The sequence below is a fragment of the Pygoscelis adeliae genome, unplaced genomic scaffold (assembly GCF_000699105.1).
Source record: "Pygoscelis adeliae isolate BGI_AS28 unplaced genomic scaffold, ASM69910v1 Scaffold113, whole genome shotgun sequence".
In the NCBI taxonomy this organism is placed as follows: domain Eukaryota; kingdom Metazoa; phylum Chordata; class Aves; order Sphenisciformes; family Spheniscidae; genus Pygoscelis; species Pygoscelis adeliae.
In genome coordinates this window covers 16,547,102-16,566,779 of record NW_008825108.1, presented here as the reverse complement: position 1 = coordinate 16,566,779, position 19,678 = coordinate 16,547,102, and the positions used below count along the sequence as shown (strand labels likewise).

The following is a 19,678-nucleotide window of genomic DNA, read 5'->3' as shown; positions in this document are numbered from 1 at the left end:
AAATATCATCTTTAAAAAACAAGCCCGACAGCCCTGCCCCCCCCCCCCCTCCCCGCATAGGCAAGGACATCTTTAAATTGAGCAGGTTGCTCAAAGCCACGTCCAACCTGACTTTGAACACTTCCAATGATAGGGCATCCACAGCTTCCCTGGGCAACCTGTTCCAGTGTCATTTTCATTTAAATCCTGTACAGTTTACTCTGTTTAAAAAGAAAAAAATATGGTTTTCACTGAGTTTCACCTGGGCTAGGTCATGAAATTTGTGTTGGAAATAGTTACTTGGTTATGTTTCTGTGAAGACCCCATGGAAAATTTAAATAATTCCTTGCTGATAAATAAAAATAATGACTGAATGTAGCACAAATGCATGTAGAATTCAGGTTAATCCTTAAAGAGAAATTGCTGCAACTACAAGTTGTGTGCTAAAATCAGTTATATAACAAAGCTTCTCTTTTTGATTATTGTGTGTTGTCATTTTTTCTGAATGTAAGACTCTTGAAAGTGACCAACTGCCAGCGCTAACTAGAAGCAATCCTAGTATAAGCGTATGCTAAGCAAGGACTCAACATCTTTGATAACCATACTGTACTAGCTTCTAAAACTTTTGTAATTAAATACTACTGCAACGTGGAAATAATCAGAATCTAGTAGTTTTAAGGGTGATTTTGTGACCTGAATGAACATACACACAGCTTTACTGATTTAGATCAAGGGCCCGTCTAGCCGAGTGTTGTAAACAGACACCTAAGGAAGAGTAAGAACTGAGCATGCATATATGCATGTATGGTAATTACCCCCTGATGCTCTCCCAGCCTCCAGCTATTTTCAGCTCAAGGGATTTCTTGAGCTGCTTGTGGTTGTCTGTTTCATATCCTTTAGTAGATCTTCCTTCCACAGCTTCTCTGTTCTTCCCTTGAACCCTTATACATTTTTCACATTCACAACATCCTTCGGAAAGGTTTCGGTTTGTGTTTGGTTTTTGTTTTGGGGTTGCTATTGTGTTTTGTTTTTTTTTTTTACAAGTCTTGCTGTCCATTCCACCACCTTTTGCTTGTTTTGAACTTGGTTCCCACCGGGAACCAGAGATTGATTCAATGATTACACACACTTATTAGTAATTCAGCTCTTTCATCCTTGACTTCACACAAAACTCTTAAGTGAATACCATCTGGTCCTGGTATTTGTTTCTGTTCATTCTGTCTAGCTGTACTCTAGCCTCTGTCCATAGTTGTTTCAGAAGATAACTGATAATAAGGTAATACAATAGCAGATTTTCCCCCTTTTTTTAATGGATATGGTTCTTGAGGGCTTGATAATATAGCAGTTTCCTCTTTTACCTTTTTTTTTTTCATTTGGCAATGGTTTAGGCTGTGCTTTGGAGGAATCATTTAATTATTTTGCATACAGTGATGGAATGTTAATGTTTAATGTTATAAAAATATTAGAAGACTGTAGCAAGATCATTGTTTCTGGTACTTAAAAACCACTGGAGAGTTGCATGCGGTAAAATAAATGCAAGAAATGTGAAACATTAGAGTATCCTGGAAAGTTCAAGCAGGTCAAATTCTGCTTGCACATTTAAGTGAAGACGGAAATTGGAGATGCATTTATTATTTATCAGTTGCATATTTTTTAATTAATTTTACCCACAGTACAAGTATCCGTCTCACGTTTGACTTCTAAGTGGTACACCTATAAATATACAAAACTGTCATACTTGATTTCTTTTCACCAGTGCTCAGTGAACATCTGCTTTATTAAAAGAGCATATTCCCTTTATGCTAAATTTGCATTTCACTAGATGAAAGCATATATTTTAAATTTCTTTTTCTACCAAATTTAGAAATTAGAATTTTAGAAGGTGTTCCTAATTATGATGCTGTTCATCCTTCATTTTTCTAGTGTTTCACATGGAAAGGCCAATTGCATCCAAGTAGTTCTAGTAATGTTTGTCCAGAGCTAGATTAGTTTACACTTTTTAGAAATAGATTTAGCATCTTCAAACAGAACAGGGGCTTCCCTCCCATGCCACTCCAGTCACCACCAGTACTGCTTCTCCCCACGCCCCCCCCCAACTGCCAAACAATCTTTCTTCCTTTCATCAGCTGTAAACTTTGTGGTTTGTGTCGACTGAAACTAAAATAAAATTACCATTGATCTCATCCAGAAGATCTGGTTACAGTCTGACAGAATACTTAGCATGTTAATCTATGAACGCACAAAGAATTTCAATTTAAACATGCTAGCAGTATTTCATAACTTGTATATGCTATGTAACACTTGGGTAGTGCCTGTATTGGATTTGTAGTTTGAATGCGTTGATGAAGATTTTAATTTCTCAGAAGCCTTTCCAGCAAGCAAAAAATTAGCTAACTAAGCTAACTTTTTGCTAGAAAACTTCAGAACGCCCTGTCAATGTAAAATATGTTGAGATCTTTTAGATCGGAAAGACAGATTTGAATGCTAGCAATCTGGGAAGCCTGCCCTTCTAATGGAAAGAACACCAACCTCTTGGTTTTTTGCTTCTTCAAAGTAATACGCTTTCTTTTGAGATTAAGTGTTAAAAGTTGCAATCAGTTCTTCAAGGAGACATTAAACAGAGAAATTTAAAGATTACAAATGAAAGAAAACACATTAATATTGCCTTAGATTAAAAGAGGAATTAAATGAGGTGAAGCTAGATACCAGCTTTGATATAGCTGGAGATGCCACTGTAAAGACCAAAAAGAGCCAACAGATGTGTAGAAGCCCCTAGAATTGGTTTAGTATGGCAGATAATCTCTTGGGCTTTTAGAGGGATGAAGCTTTGTTGGTTTTCTTGGTTTATGAAAACAATTGTTATTATTTAAAATCTGAAAATACTGGTAAATTGTGGGTGTGATACTATCCCTTGTTTGGAAGAGAAGATGAAAGTCTACTAAAGTACTAAAAGCAAAAAGTAAGAAAGTTGAACTGACTTTTGCACACTTTGTGTTTGGTTTGGTTTGGTTTTTTTATAGGTGAAATGAGGAATGATTTATATATCACTGTAGAAAGAGGAGAATTTGAGAAAGGAGGGAAAAGTGTGGCCAGAAATGTGGAAGTGACAATGCATGTCGTGGACAGCAGTGGTCAAATTTTAAAGGTATCTTTGTTGTATGTTTTTCCTTGCTGCAGTTAATTTTGATACACTTTTTCAGATGTAAATTATCTTTGTGGCATTGTTTGAAGAGTACAAAATTGCTTTGGAAAGGTCATGTTTGTCTTTTGCTGGTTTTAGATATTTAGTATCTCCACTTTGCTTAAAACCTTTATAAAATGCATGTTTTTTATTTCTGTGGTCACTTACGTGATTCAGATAAACACGTATAATTGCCAACTAAATAACTAATGATTCCATTAAGATGCTGGAAAATGTTGAAGCAAGATCAAGTTTTGGAGAATTTTTTATTTCATAATAATTCTTCTTAGTAGGTATGCATTTCCTCATGTTACACAGAACGTGTTTCGATCATTTTCAATTTTTTGTCTGATTTTAATAAATCAGAGATCCTTGATGCAAAAAACACCACCGTGTATCAAGACAAGAATAAATTAATGTTCCTTCTTTTCTTCAGATTTGTTTGCATACTGCTGGTGATAGCTCACAAACAGACATTGTTTTATATTTTAATTATTAATGGATGACTATTTCTCAGATTTTTTTCTGTACCAAAAGATTTCTGTTTACCTTCAACCTTTTCCATACATATTTAGCATCTTTTTTTTTCCTTTTATTTGAAAGTACTTTTTTCACATGTTCTACATGATGTTGAGGGCTGTGGAGTGACAAAATGAAGAAAAGCTGACACAAGTAGTCTGGTGCAAATTGTGTGTGTGTGCGCACATATATGTGAAGTGAGGTTGTGCACATAAATGCATGGCATAAATATGTCATATTTACACAACACGTGTGCATGTGTGCATATATATCTTTTTAATATATATACATGTAAAAAAATAAAGGATATCGAGATGCAGAGGTGATCCCTTATAATTGCTGAGGAGAAAAGCTACAGCTTACCTTTCCCACAGAGAATTAATAGGTATCCCCAAGTCAGGACTTAGAAAAATCCATTTGCCTACTTTGATATGGAGAGACCATCATGGGTGTTGCAAAGGCAACAAACACTTTGCTTCTTCCTAATCCAGGAATCCAGATTTCTTTCTTTTTTCATGCTGGGACATATCACTGATGACAGCAGGATTACAGGCTTATTTCAGAGGACTAAAGATCATGAGTCTGGGCTGTTCTTGCCTCAGTTACATTCTTGTTTGTTGCTTGGGCATAACACTGGATGGACCATGCTGTGTCACGGGACTTCACATCGCATTTGTTGCTTAAGCCTTCCTGATCACCCAGTTCCCCCTATATAATACTTTGATTCTCATCAGTGTGGATGATTCTTGCCATTTTTTCTAATCAGCAAATATTTACAAGGTGCTCCTATTTTTGTGGGTTTAAAGATATTGAGCATGATACCACATGTGGCATTTATGATATCAATGTAAATATTAAATAGTCTTCCTTGTAAGAACAGTCCTTGATGACATCTTACCAGTGAACTAAGCTGCCTTTAATCTCTAATCAATACTTTTTCTTCATTAGGATTTTATCTCATTTGGCTCTGGAGAGCCACCAGCCAGCGAGTACCATTCCTTTGTGCTTTATCATAACAATGGTCCCAGATGGGCTGAGCTGCTGAAACTTCCTATTCCTGTGGATAAATTCAGAGGAGCACACATCCGCTGTGAATTCCGGCACTGTTCCAGTAAGTGCTGTTCACGACTTCTGCTGGTTCTCTCCGTTACAGCTGCAGTCAGCACATGAGTTTCCATAATACCTCAGGAAAAAGACAGCTGCATGAACTTTGTCTGTAATGCTTTCATGACACAGCTTCTCAGGCTTGCAGCTCTGCTTGGTGGAACTCAGTGCTTTGGTAAAGCCTAATTACCAGGAGAAACCAGTCTAGTTTTATTAAATAGAAATAGACAACATTGCAGCTGCAAATGTAAACAGAATTTCATGTAAACTCAAAATGCAAATTTAGAATTTACCTGGTAAATTATCCAAAATTATACCTGTTCCTTAGTACATGTTTAGCAATCCAACCAATGGGAAATGTATGTAGATACAGCACAGTCAATTAACATCACTTTTGTATTGCCTTTTTTTTTTTAACTTTTAAAATAAAATTCAAAAATTCTCTAAACATTCTGAACAATTTTAGAAATTATTTTGAGGTTAAAAGTGAGGTCTGGGTCCACGTACTGCATACCAAGGTATGCAAGACAGGTTTCGTAGCTATGGTGGTGACTGCTGTCAAGCTTGTAGAGAAAGGTGGATAAAATTGTACGTCTTTTAAACTGCTGCTGTTGTTTGGCTCTTTTTGGTGATGTCAGTATAGCAAGATTTGATTATTTAGATTGCCTCTGTGGAAAGTGGCACACACAGTAAGTTGTAGTATATTTAGATTTTGGGTACATAAACTTCAAAATGTAAGGAACAGGTAATATAGGAAGAAATTCGCATTTTTTTCTTTTTAAGATTTCTTTTATAAGCTATGAAGTAATAAAGGAAAAACCTCAGTGGTATGTTTCAAACAGATGATACATTTTTGCACAATCTTTCCCATGTACTACAAGTTGGATATTTTTGTTATGATTGCCTATACCACCCCAACTGTGCTAAAACCGGACTCATAAGTCGTATATATACACATTTGATGAAAAATTGGTTGATTTTCAAAAGTGTTGAGCATCTGAACTCATTGGCTTCAGGAAAATTTGTGCCATCTCAGTGTTTTGTAGTCTGCTTTATATTTAGGTGATAGATGAGTTTTGGAATTTGAGCTTAGGCATCCAAGTTTGAAAACGTTATCTGCTGTCTAACATTCATGTAAGGACCAGTGACATCTTCAGTCATATCTATAGAGGCAGATGCCTTATTTGAAACTAGAAGTGCAGTGTAGCCTGAGGCTGACCTAAAATGGAGACCAGTAGGTAGAAGCTACTATAGGGAATAATTGTCACAAAAAAACCCTTTTCTCTTTATGTTGGACTGGCTAGGTCACATTCATTTGGGTTTCCTGGTATTCTATATATTGCTAAGACTGCATATTTGGTGGCTTCCATTATCTGTTGTTAATAAATACCAAATCATTCCAGAATACTGCTTCCTGATTTACCGTGAGATAAAAGAAACTATTACAGGAGATGATGTGCAAATCTGAAAAGAAATTTAAGATAATCTTAGTCTCGCTAGCTGCTAATAGCTTCCAGTATACTTTCTTATGTTGTATTATATCCATTTATTTTGTCTAAAATGTATAATATTAACTTTAAGTGCTGCTATTTACATATGTATTTCAGCGAAAGAAAAGGGTGAGAAGAAGTTGTTTGGCTTTTCTTTCGTGCCCCTGATGCAGGAAAATGGGAGGACTCTGCCAGATGGCACCCATGAACTCATTGTACACAAGGTAATTTGAATTAGTAATCATTAGCTGTAATGATTCCTCTGGAACATACTTTAAATGCCCAGAAACATTAGGCTGAGAAAGTCTGCATTCATTACCGAATGAGTGATAATCTTGTTACCATTAAAATATCCATTGCTGATTGTTTAATATTAAGCTTCCTGTTACAAACTGCAATTGAATCTAGTTATGTGTTTCAGTGCACTGGTTTTACTACATCTTACTATTATATTACATTGTATTTATAATGGATTTCACAAAGCTAAGTTCAATTAAAACACACAAAGTGAACCCCATGATACCCTCTTACTGAATGGCTGAAGTTGGAAAATCAAGCAAACTCATTTATGCAGATCTACTCAATGTTACCATTTTTAGAGATATTTCTGTTTTGTGGAATTTTCATTCCACATTTAACCGTTATCTCTTTGTTCGGAGTATTTTATATACTCCCAGATAAATTTTAGATTTTGACACCAAAATTTGTAGCTATTCATTTGACATAACCTGTGCAAATTTGTTAGACTTCAGTGTCAGAAATGAAGCTATGATCCAAAAACAAAGTTGCAACAGGCATAGTGAAAATTCTTCAGTTTCTGGCAGAGAAACAATAATAATTCATATAATTTAAGGATTTGGTCCTTTGTTTTTATGCAGTACAGTTATTTTAACTAGTTTGTTTTCACAGTGTGAAGAAAACACAAACCTTCAGGATTCTGGTCGCTACCTCAAACTCCCCTTTTCAAAGGGAATTTTCCTAGGAAACAACAGCCAAGCAGTAAAAACCACTAAAGAGTCCTTCTGGATTACGTCCTTTCTCTGCTCCACTAAACTCACACAAAATGGTAGGATATGTTGATTATTTAAAACACGATGAATTCAAATGAGTGTGATAGCTAGCCTTTTCCGTGCCAAGCAAGCATGGATGTACTCAAAAAAAGCTTATGTTTTATCCATTTTATAAACTGGTTTTCTTCATAATTTTTTGTATCCAGATGGAAACCAATGCAGCATGATAAACCACTGATTTTAAGTAGTTCAAGAATGCTTTTTAGATTAACTTGATATTGGAATCAAATGCAGCACTCTTGGAATCAACTATCAAAACCCAGCTGCTTTACAAAACCTCTTAATCTGTTTGTTGTAGAGTTTTTATGAAATACTTATTGTAGGCTTTAGGCTGTGGCAGTTTGGTTTTAATTAGGCACATATTGCTTTTTTGTTGTATCACTTCTCTTCCTTAAAGCCAACAAACATTTACTACTACTTAAAACAATCTTATACACTGGATGTAAGGAGCAGCAGATAGAAATACATGTGTTTGCGCTCTTTACCATTGCTCTGTATAAAATTCTTAAGATTCTTGTTTCTTTGCCATGTTAACTACAGTTTGTAACTGAAAGAGTTTTCCACAAATTTCTAAATATTGTGTATTTGCTTGGTAATATGTTTCTGACTGTTCTTTGATATCCCCGCAGTTTTGTATTATTTTTCTGAGCTGTTTATCAGAGTTTTAAGAACTTGCTTAGCTCTCTCTTGTGTGTGAAGGACTGTGTTTTTACCCTTCTTGTATCATCATGTATGATGATAAAATTGCTAAATGCTTGGAAATTGATCATAGGTGTTTAACAACAACTAGAGCAGCTTTTTAAATTGAAATAATCATCTTAATTTTCACCATTTAGTAGGAAGTGTCCAAAATAGAACTATGTGCAAATAGTAAGTGGTCTGTTTCACTGTGCACATCCATTCTGTATTCTCACAGCAATTAGCTTCAAAGTAATAAAAGTTAGCCGATAAAAGATTTTCCCAAAGGTTGCTAATAGGTAATCAGAGAGTAAATTTGCTTCAGTTAAAGGCCTTGACTTAGGAAATCACATGAATCTACTGATACTTACACATGCATGGAAGTGCTGCCCAGAACTTAAGTGTCTCACTGATAAATAGTTGCGCTATTGTCTGGGGCTATAATACTAATTTATGTTCATAGTACAGGAGTTATTTTGTACTTAATGTAAATAGATGTGTGACATAGGGCATAAAATTTCCTTTTTTTTTTAACCATATTCTGAGTAAGAGGGTGTAGAATATCTGAATAATATTGATCCCCTTTTCAGCTCTGAAAGAGTTAACAATTATTTCAGCAGTACTTCAGAGGGTGGAAATATTTTCAATAGACAGGCTCATATTTTCTCCAAGGATCTTCTTTGGGAAGTTCATCTTGGTGAGTTTCCAAATCCCCATTCTTTTAAACAAAAATTTGCCAAAGCCTATTGCATGCTCAGAAAATGAACATAGAGCAAAGCATGTGGATATTTGGTCATGTGAGCATTACTTCAGTTATCCCTGAGAGAATGTAGCATATTTATTAAAAAATACAGGAGTAAAAAGATCTGTGTATTTACTTTTTTAGTAAACATTTGCATTAGTATTTTTTAAAATTGCTGATTATTTTTTAATCTAAGTTTGGAGATTTTTCTGAAGTTCTCAGAGATCTGCCTGTGTCTACAAACGACAATGTCCAGCCTGGAAATGAATTGAAAATTATGCTATTGGTCTGTCCGTGCGGTGGGGGGAGGACCCCAAACCCAGACTTGTAAAGGGTGTGACTGAATTAGGCCAGAGCTTTACTAGCTTGCTGGGAAATTTTACTCAGCTGCCATTCTCTCATTGATTGTTCCCACATGCCATCAGCTCTCATGCATATTAAAATTATGGGGACTGGGGGAAGGAGGCTGACTCCCAGTTGTTGGAATCCATAACCTCCTTACCCTGGGTACTTTGGAGGGGTTTTTAGGATTATTTCCAAACAATTTTCAGAGACCTTCTAACCAGGGGAGTCTGTGCATTCATCAACATATCTCAGAAGAACGCGTCCTTATCTAATCTGTCTGCCAGTTAGCTTCTCCTTAGATTGACTTTTGATCCTGGATAGTTAATCAGTTAATGTTAGCAAAAAAGTATACCAGCTTTTATATATTACATTCTTAGCTGGATAGTTATATTTCATTATCCTAAAAAAACCCAAAAGAGTGAGAGAGAACATAGTATTTTTCTACTGAGTAGTTATCAATACAGTCTTACGTAGTTTTTGACATATAGGAGGGATCTCTGCCTGCCAGAGACTCAGAATCCATCCAGCAAGTCAGAATATTTTAGCAAGTTGGCATCCACTCATTTCTCAGCACTGATCGGCACATCCCCAGTAAGCAGCTGTTCATCAGCAGAGCACATGCTATACAGCATGTCTTTTGCAAGGCAGAGGTGTAATCCATCTATCTGCATCTAAAAAAAGCCAAACTGGTGATTAATAAAACAAAAGTAACAGGGGGCAGCTTTCCAGAGTGACCCCAGTTTGGAGGGCGTGTTGGAAACCACAGAAGCATCCTGTTGGAAGAGGAACGCAGACCGCCAGTTGTGGAATTCGGCTTTTTACTTTTGAAGTGCAATAGTGCTACGCCAGGCCAATTTCTGATGTCTCAGGATTTATAGGAGAGAGATGGAAAGATCATCCCAAACCACTTCCTTATATACACGATTCTAAACCCTTTCTTAAAACTAGTGCTTTGAATTTAAATTACGGACCTTGAGAAGGGGAGTGTTTTGTTTGGTAGGAAAGGTAGGTCAGGTGTAGCCTATTTTTAAGGTACAAATCTGATCATGAATAAGAGAAGGCACTGGAAATTTTTTTCTTCTTCAGCAAAATTTATCAGCAGCATTGACGTTCTCCCTTTTCCACACGTATGTTTTCCTAGTGGGCCTATTTTGGGGACAATTTTATATTCTCATTTCTCTTAATACATGACGCATTGCTATCCCTTCCCCTTGTGATTCACATGTCAGATTTTCTATTCATGTCATTTATGCTCGGGCTATTTGCTAATGTTATCTCAGCAATGTCTTTCCTCCTTAGCATTTTCCTTGAAATAAGTGCTTTGAAGTGAGTGTCTGACATTTGCTTTCTCTTTCTTTTTTAATCCCCCAACAAATCCCTAATATTGAGTGTCAACTATGGTTCCCACCAAGTTCCTCCAGCAAACCTGTAAAGAAATATTTTTCCTGCTATGAACTGACAGCTTTAGCTAGTCTCGCTACTCCTCAAGTTGAGGCTTAAACAGAATAAAGTATAGAAGTCCATTTAATTATCCAAAAGAGAAATGCAGTTCACTGGATTCGTAATGCTTGTTTCTCAAAAATTCCTGACGGAATAATAAGACATATCATTCATCCTTGATCTTTGGGATGTGTCTCTGATGCACATTTGGGACCCTTCAGCACTCTTGGGGCAACTCAAGGATCTCTTTTAATCCAAATCATTCCATACTAGCACAGGGTGAGGCAAAACAAAAAAGAAATGTATAAATGCATAAAACCAATTTGTGCCCACCAAAATCAATTCAGGCAGCAAAATATTAGTGGAATAGCATGTAGGGTGCTTGCCGTTAGCACCTCTGGCAAGATTTGAATATAGGTGGAGATTTATTTAATGTTATTAAAGACAGAAATATTACTTCATTTCTTGTTGTGGCAGAGAGGAGCTTTCCTGGAGCAACTGGGAAAGAAATGACACAAAGATGGGTGTGGCTCAAATGTTGAGTGTGAAAACAGTCTGTGGCAGAAAGCACCCAAACAGTTGCTGAACCACGAGGAACACTTGCTATTAGCTTCTCAGTTTGATAAGTACTGGGAATATTTCAGAAGAACTGGATTCTTCTAAGACATTGCTGGGCAGTGATCAACTGGACCAGTGGTTCATCTTAAGCTGATGGAAGGATTGGACGGTGGTTAAGGTTTTCTGCTTCAAACGACCAGGCTTTGAGAAATTCTGAAAAGCTGGTCAGTGAAATGTGGAAGTAGTAAACATGCATGTAAAGGAGCTTTGGGATTTATTTAATTCAACGGTTCAAAAATAAGTGGAACTTTGTGCTCTGAATACAACTTGAAAGGAGAGCTGCAGACATGAGCGAGTGAGTCACAGGGGAAGAAAATGTGAGGAGTAAGCAGAGAACCTGCAACAGAAGGGTGAAAAATAACATCAACGTGTCAGAGTTCAGCAAGGGTCAGGATCAAGTGAAAACTGCTGAAAAGCCGAGCCAAGTTTGCAAAACTCTATTTTAGGATATTGAATGGTATGGGACATGAAATTCCCAATCTCAGAGCGAGGTGGGTTTTTTAGTACATATCTGAAGCTGAAAGCAATAACAGATGACCCAAGAGTAATAAATATAGAACCTACATTTAAGACAGATGGAAGAGCAGATATGTTAACTGGGCCATCACCCTCCGATGAATTTTATGCAAGTATTTACAAGAAATCATGGATGAAAGAATGGACATGTAGCTAAATGGAGTGTGCTGCAAGATGAGTTTATCAAAGGCATATTATGCCAGAATAAACTTCTTAATCTTTCTTTTCAATATTATTATTATTATTATTATTATTCAGAGGAAACATAGCAGATCTAAACCATCTGGACTTCAGTAACACCACATGGGAAATTAGAAAAGATACAGATTAGAATAATAATTTAAAAACTGGTAAATAAGGGCTAAAAGGGAACTAGCAGTTTGCACTGTAATGGAAAGAATTTCCTTCTTGAGTGGAAGGAAGATACTACTAGATCTGAAGAATTAGGCCTGGGATTGATCTCTTGTTTGGAGGGGTGGAAGCGGGTGGGGATGGGAGTTGCTTCACTAAAACCTGAGACACTAGAGAGCCTGTTAATGAAATTTGTTGCTAATATGTAGTTGAAAGGGCTCATCAGTTGAGAGGGACAAAATCAAAATCTGATACAGGCAAAACAAGGTAACTTTGATTTAAATAATTAATAAGAAAGGGTAGAAATTAGATCAAAACTAATGGTACAAAAGGCAGGATCATACCCTAATGGAGACTCTTGGGGATTCTGCTGTAGTCAGGGAGCTGAACAGTACTCCACAGGAGAAAGACCTATTCGTGTCACCGATATGATGTATCTAAAAAAAACCCCAAATTCTAGAACGTCCGTGTTTACAGCAGACATATGAGCTTTCTAATGATATAGAAAGCAGTGATGTAATCTCATCTGTAATGTAGTTACCATTTTCGTCAAGAAAGCTGAAGGAGAATGAATTAAAACTGGAGGAAGGGTGAAGGTACTCAGGTATGTTTTAGCTCAGAAGAGTTTATTTTCCAGAAGAGATTGTGTTGCTTATTAATAAAGCAGGAGCTTAGAGGTGTTGTGTTTGTTCTCTAAAAAGGCATAGGAAGATGAGTATTTTAAATACCTACAAACTAGTAATTAGGAGACTATTTCTAGCCGTCAGACGACAGCTCTGGAAGGCATCCTTCAATGGGACAAGAGACAGCAAAATAATTCCTTTTCTTAAGATGGTAGTTGACAAATATCTGAACAAGATTGCATGATATATTTGCCACAGGAGATTGATTTTAGTGACCCGGTACCATGTTCTTATGTTTCTATTGGTGGAGCAATTATGGGATGGAATGAAAATTTGTTGTTGGGCAGATCATATTATAGCAAATCTTGAGATGTTTTCTTTTAATGAAGCCAAGTTTTGCTGAGTGGACTGTAATGCTAGAATTTAAAATCTGAAATGCTGCTTTGCTTCCAGCTTTAATCTTGCATTTTGTTTTTGCAGGAGATATGCTTGACCTTCTGAAATGGAGAACCCACCCAGACAAAATTGCAGGTTGCCTCTCAAAATTAAAAGAAATTGATGGTTCAGAAATAGTGAAGGTATATACCATTTTATCCTTTTAGATGATATGAGGGAAATAATGTATACAAAAATACCTATTATTAATAACAAACTGTCTCTTATTCTCTCCAATCAGTTTCTTCAAGATACGCTAGACACTTTATTTGGGATTTTAGATGAAAACTCTCAAAAATATGGATCAAAAGTATTTGATTGTTTGGTAAGTTTCATTTTGTGATGAGGCTTAACACTATTTAAGAACTAAGTAAAAAAGAAAAAAAGCTTTTTTTTTTCTTTTTCCCTCACATTTAGGTTCACATAATAAATTTGCTGCAGGACAGCAAGTTTCACCACTTTAAGCCAGTAATGGACACTTACATTGAAAGTCATTTTGCAGGAGCACTTGCATACAGGTGAAGTCTGTACTTTTTCTATCTGATTTGAATACTGATGGTTATTGGTAAACTAAGCCGAATCAATCACTAGGTTAAATTAAATGGTATCATTAGAAATAAAATGCAATGCTTATATGAATGCCCAGATTTAGGCCATTAAAAAAAGAGTAAAACAACTTTAAGTTACCTGAAAGGTTACTTGCTAATGCTGTACTCTCTGTATTTATTTGCTACCTAGACTTCCATTAAAACCAATGCAGTTTAATGAGACTGGAAACAGATGCATGGAATAGCAGGGATAGTCCATGCTGGCAGGGACTCTTGTGGCTTAACTGAGCTTGTGTATCCCTGTCAAAATCATTCTACTGCATATGTAATGCTGGTATTATTTCCTGTTCATTAGAGATCTACTAGGTGGCTTTCAGCAGACTGAAAACTAAGTGTAATATTGGGCCTGTAGTGATTAGCGAAATCTAGTCATATATTTTTTATTTTGTCAGTGTTTCTCATATGACAGGTATTGGTTTGCATTTTAAATGCAAAGTTAACCGTTCTCCCACTTCTGTGTTATAATACTTTCTGATGTTGTGTTCTAGAGATCTTATAAAAGTACTAAAGTGGCATATTGATCGAGTCACCGAAGTGGAGCTGCACGAGCACATACAGGAAGTACTAAAGGTAATAAAAATTGTCGGAGGCTATTATATATTTGAATGATGTATTCATACAATACCAACAGCTTTAGCTCAGGAAATGAAGCAGAGTATGTATAAATGATGGAATGGTAGTACTAATTCTAGGGACTTGCAGACTCTTTCAGTGCAGTCAGTTTATTCATCGTTCTCTTTTGTCAATAAGTTGATCAATGGAGCTACTACTAGACTCTGAAGCTCTATGTTCCGTCCTGAATGAGGATATACATGAGTAAGAGTTATTTAAGAAATAAAATGTAGATTGCATTGGTAGTATTAACGTCTGTTGCATATCTGAATCTAAATGGCAGACATGCATGCTGACTTAATGGTTCAAAGCTGATGCCAGGGAATTCTACTGAAAATGGTGGGTTTGCTTGCTCTTGTTGTCCTGTTTTGTACCATCAACAAAGCTGGAGTGGAGTCAGGCTGAGTTGTACAACACAATAATCTCATTTGGGACAAGTGCTACAGTCTGGAAATAAAATATCAGTGTGGTACCTTTCTGTGCTTTTCTATGCTGCTGTTAACTTAGGTATCTTGCTACTAAGAAAGGGCTGTATTTTTAATTTACATTCCAACAGTTTTGCAACTTAACTTAAGCTCTTTTTTTATTATCTAGTTAGCAGTTGACAGGAGAACAACTTTTAACAGGCAGAGAAATTCTAAGAACAGCTCTAAAGTTTGAGCCTATTTCTTATATTGGCCCTGTATGTTTATGCAATATGTGTTTTTGTAGCCAAAGACATGCAAGGGATGGCAGGGGGACAGTGTTGAGATTTTGCAGTTTTCCATCTGTTAAAAACCCAAGTGTTCCCTGGTTTGTAGAGATTATGAAAGGCAAGGGAAGAGCATTTCTGAGTATGTGCTTTTGAAATGTTGTTAGTGTTTCAATAGAAAGATTTGCCAATATTAAATAACATGGTGTCCTTTTTCAGACCCAAGTCATTACTTGAATGAGATAATCATTGCGTGTGTTCTATTTAAAGATGAGCTGGTTCATTTTTCTGAGTTATCTCTGATTTTGACATTTGTAGGCACAGGAATATATCTTTAAATATATAGTTCAGTCTCGAAGGTTATTCTCTATTGCCACTGGTGGACAAAATGAGGAGGAATTTCGCTGCTGTATTCAAGAGCTTCTTATGTCAGTACGCTTCTTCCTTTCCCAAGAGAGCAAAGGAGCTAGTGCTTTATCCCAACTACAAGTAAGTTTTCAAGCATGCCTTGCTTACTGCCACTTTCCACGTCCAATATAGAAAATGTATGCGTGTCCTTACCTATATTCCCTGGAAAGAAAATGTGTTTTTCCTAGAGCAAAATGGCATTTTCAGCTCTTTCTCATACCTTTTGTCTTATAGTGTGAAATTTTCATACCAGCAGCTTCTAAATATGCTTGGCAAAGATAATCCTAAATCTAATATTTAATTTTGGAATATAATTATATTGCAATTATAGTAATTATGTTCCTGGATTCAAATAAAGTAATTTCTCTGTTTTGGGCATTTTACAGCTTAGTTTAACCACATTGGCACTGAAGAATTTGAGCCATACAAAAGACTATTGGAGTTTTCATGCTTTACAGAAAACTTAAGTCTTGCTGAACTGTATGTTTTAATACTTATGTGGTATCTTTATTTCAGTTGAAACTACTAAAATTGACCAGTGCTAAAGCACAGAGGCAAATCACACAGGAGACAGCTCTCTACATTAAGTGCTTCAGATTTACCAACTTCTACAGCTTACGGATATACAGTCTTCTTCCCCTGTTTCTGTAACCAAAGGTGTTTAAGACCGGTTAAGAATTATTAATTTCTTAAGCTCTGTAGAAAATTGTTCTTCAAGAAAATGGCAAATCAGAGAGAACAGAGTAGTAGAGAGGTGGTTCTTCCATCTCATATCATGTAAGCAGGTGGAGTGAAAAGATAATAGCAAAATGATATAAACGACCACATCTGGAATTCTTCTTCAGTATCTTTAACCTTGTATGTCATCTGTTCTGACACCAGTGTGAAGAAGGTCTGAGGTATGAGTAGCTTTTCTCAGTCGGCAGGATTTGGAGAAGAAGGGAATGTCAGTTCTAGCTTCCCTTCTCTGGCATTGCCCTCCTTTCTTTTCTAATGTTTTGTTTGTTTCCATATTCATTATACTCACCAATGAATTTCTAACCCTATTTTAGGATTGTTGAAGTGAACCAAGACTTCCAGTGCTGTCTCCCTCCAAAATAAAAATGTTCATTATTTGAAAAATGGAAGATATGGAGGCCGTTACATTACTTATCTTAAAACAAAGCAAACCAAAACAACTCCACTCAAATATTTTTGTTCTGATATCAGCTGGTTTCTGTTATCTTTTTAAAAATTTCCTCTCACACATAGATCATGAAGAATCTGTAGAGTATAAATATTTTTGTTCTAAGTTGAACTTTTTACTTTCACTTTGTCCTGGGAGAAATGAACAGTCATTAGATAATGCTTAAAGGAAAATAGTCACAAGTGTAAGCCCGTTAATGAATGTGAGGATATTTCTTCTGAAAATATGACCATTTTTAAAGCTACTAACTACCCCTGAAAAGTAAAACCAGGCATTTTTCTACAGTTACTTAAATTTCTGTAGTTATTTAAATTCTATACATGTCAAAACTAAACTGCAATGTCTGACTGTCCGGTTTTGCCCTTTTCCTCTAGGCTGTGTTTCTCAGCTCATTCCCATCGGTGTACTCTGAACTGTTGAAGCTCTTTGATGTAAGAGAAGTGGCAAATTTGGTTCACGATGCTCTGGGCAGCTTGCCGACAGTCATGCATGGGGATGAGTCCCTTCAAGCTGTTAAACTGCAGAGTATTGGAAAAACTGTAGAGAGTCACCTCTACACTAACCCAGGTAAGGTCACCCTGGGCTGCCTGCAGATGAGGAACTCAAATTGTGTGCTTGGTACACGGGCCAGCTGGTGCTGAAAGGAGTAGTGTTGCTCAGAGTAGTGCTTCCTAAGGAACAGTTCTTGAAGCACTGCTCTGTATGAGCTGCTCATTTACAAGAATACAGTCAGTTAAATTTAGTGGTTTGTTTTTTAGAGAGAAAGACTCTTAAAATACAGTTTTGCTTTAATCTACTGCTGGCAATATGTCTGTGAAGGAACTTTGCTTTATACTTTTTAAGTAATTATAAAGGAAAAAGCTTTACTAAATTGATTCTTTTTTTTCTTTTTTTCTCCTTTGGGGGCAGTTCAGCAAACAAATTGTCACTTATCCATTAAGTCTTATTTGTGTAACTCTTGCTAGTTCAGCACTTTAGATCCTCTGTTTCTTAATGTAGCATAAAAAGGCTACACAAATACAAGTGATAGGTGGTGCATAAAGTATATAACAGCACAGTTATTTGCTATGAGGAAGGAAAAAATGCTTTGTGGTGGTGAGCTTGACATTCTTTTTTTCTGTTCTAAGTGAAACCCGTAGAAGTGACCAAATATTAAATTTGAGATGAACTAATTTTGAAATAAAAGAATTAAAATAGAAGAGATTTAAAGAATTCTAATAAGTGTCAGTTTACTCACCAAAAGCCCTCTTGAGAGCTGTTTGGGTATTGGCTGATGGAGTTCAGTAGAAACAGTAACTTTTACCATCTAAGGCATTCAAGATAAACACATTACAATGATGAAGGGTCTTCAAAAACCACCAGGATATGCATAAATATTTTGAGATGCTGCAAAATAAAGGAATAGATCTTAGAAAATATTTTTTTTTTAAATGCTTTCAGTGATTGTACTTTAAAACTGTGAGCTCAAAGAAATGGGTAAGAAGTATTGGATCCTGGCTACTTTGCTTCATTCTGGTTGTGAAAACAGCTTACCCTTTCCCTTGTGAGCCTCCATGGCGGTCCCTTCCAGAACAGTTAGCTCTCGCTACAGCTGATTGATCAGACCTTTGATACTCTGGGTGTAGATGATGACATATTCATGGAGCAATCTTAAGGATGCCCTAACTTATGTTTTTCATTTTCCAAACTACTTAGGGACCAGGTAGCATTGTTTCCATTTTCCTCCCATTATCTCGGTTAGCCTAACCAGAAGGTCCAAATGAATGAAAGTAATTAAAGAGAGTTATTTAATGCCATGTAATGGACTCTTGGGAACTTTCTTGGAACTGTAAATCTACTTTCAGCTGTATGACAATTTTTTTTGTTTGCTTCCTTTTGTAAAAGTGTTAGGTTTTTATTCAAATCCAGTTTCATTATTAAGAGGTCATATGAGTTGGTTTGGCTATAAAAGCAGTGAAAATTGCATGTTAAATTTTACATGGAGTGCGGGTTATACACAAATAGAATCTAAATTTCTTAGACCACAGGGAAACTGATGTGAAAGACATCAGGCAGTAATATAAGCTCCCAATGTCCATGATAGGAAGCTCAGGCAAACACTTGTACAGTATAATTTCAGTCATCATTAAGTTGAAGGGTCATGTGGAGATCAGCATCTTGGTCTCTTTGCCCTTAATGTTTTACCTCTTTAGAATACAAAAATATAAGTAGACTTTCCCTCTGCCAATCCCTAGAAGGAAGTCCTTTTAAAATTTTCCCTTTAAAAAGGATTTTAAAGGGAAAATAAATATTGCACTAGACTATGTTAATGAGCAGAGCAAACTGTACATCCTAATGTGAAGTTGAGGCTTGCTGCTGTGAAAATAATTGATTTCTGTCTCCCAGATGAAGATGATGAACACTGCAAGCTGCAGTGCTAGCTAACACATTGGAACTAGATGGAATGCAGGAAATAACTTTATTCAAATGTCTAAAAATGAGGAGGGCACTTCTTAGATAACATTTTCTGTTATTGGGAGCTTGCTTGGAAACAAGTGAGAGTAGTTTAGCATGGGAGTTTTACGCATTTTGTGCTGCAAGGGCCTGAACAACTAACACATTAGCTCCCACTGCTGCAGAAATCAACTGACACTAAAGCTACGCTTTCGCTAAAATTGGGAAATATATTTGGTATATTATTGAAAATAGAAACATCAGACATGCAGGGGTTGATTTAAGGTACCCAAGCACAGATGTTTAGTACAATTTCAGATGTATTCGATGAATCTGGTCTCTACCTGCCTCTCTAGGGAATGCAGGTTATATATTGTATTTACTGAGCATGTGTAGATAGGATGTCTGAAATGGCTCTGTATTGAGGCTTTGATATAGCTTGCTTAGAACCTTTTTCTATTTCAGTAATTTTAAACTTCAGCTCTTCCTATAGGTAACAACTACAGAGATGTTAAAAGGTGTCAACAGCAGTTATCTGCCTAGCTCCTGTGAAAAGTTAGTGGGTGCTAAGGCCTTACTTTACTTCTATTTTTCCATATTTACTTCTGCATCTTTGTAGTACACTGCATTGGGTGTCTAAAAAGAAACA

The 19,678-nt window shown here is 36.3% G+C and overlaps 1 protein-coding gene across 1 annotated transcript in view; it reads left to right on the top strand.

The window, feature by feature from the left end:
- Window positions 1–19,678, top strand: part of DOCK4 (dedicator of cytokinesis 4) — a 167,659-nt gene that overhangs the window by 70,905 nt on the left and 77,076 nt on the right. The window contains exons 14-23 of the mRNA XM_009327700.1: window positions 3,000–3,124; window positions 4,628–4,790; window positions 6,391–6,497; window positions 7,183–7,339; window positions 13,137–13,234; window positions 13,333–13,416; window positions 13,509–13,609; window positions 14,188–14,269; window positions 15,321–15,491; window positions 16,971–17,163. Coding sequence (XP_009325975.1) covers window positions 3,000–3,124; window positions 4,628–4,790; window positions 6,391–6,497; window positions 7,183–7,339; window positions 13,137–13,234; window positions 13,333–13,416; window positions 13,509–13,609; window positions 14,188–14,269; window positions 15,321–15,491; window positions 16,971–17,163 — 1,281 coding nt within the window. The remainder of the gene's footprint in view (window positions 1–2,999; window positions 3,125–4,627; window positions 4,791–6,390; window positions 6,498–7,182; window positions 7,340–13,136; window positions 13,235–13,332; window positions 13,417–13,508; window positions 13,610–14,187; window positions 14,270–15,320; window positions 15,492–16,970; window positions 17,164–19,678) is intronic.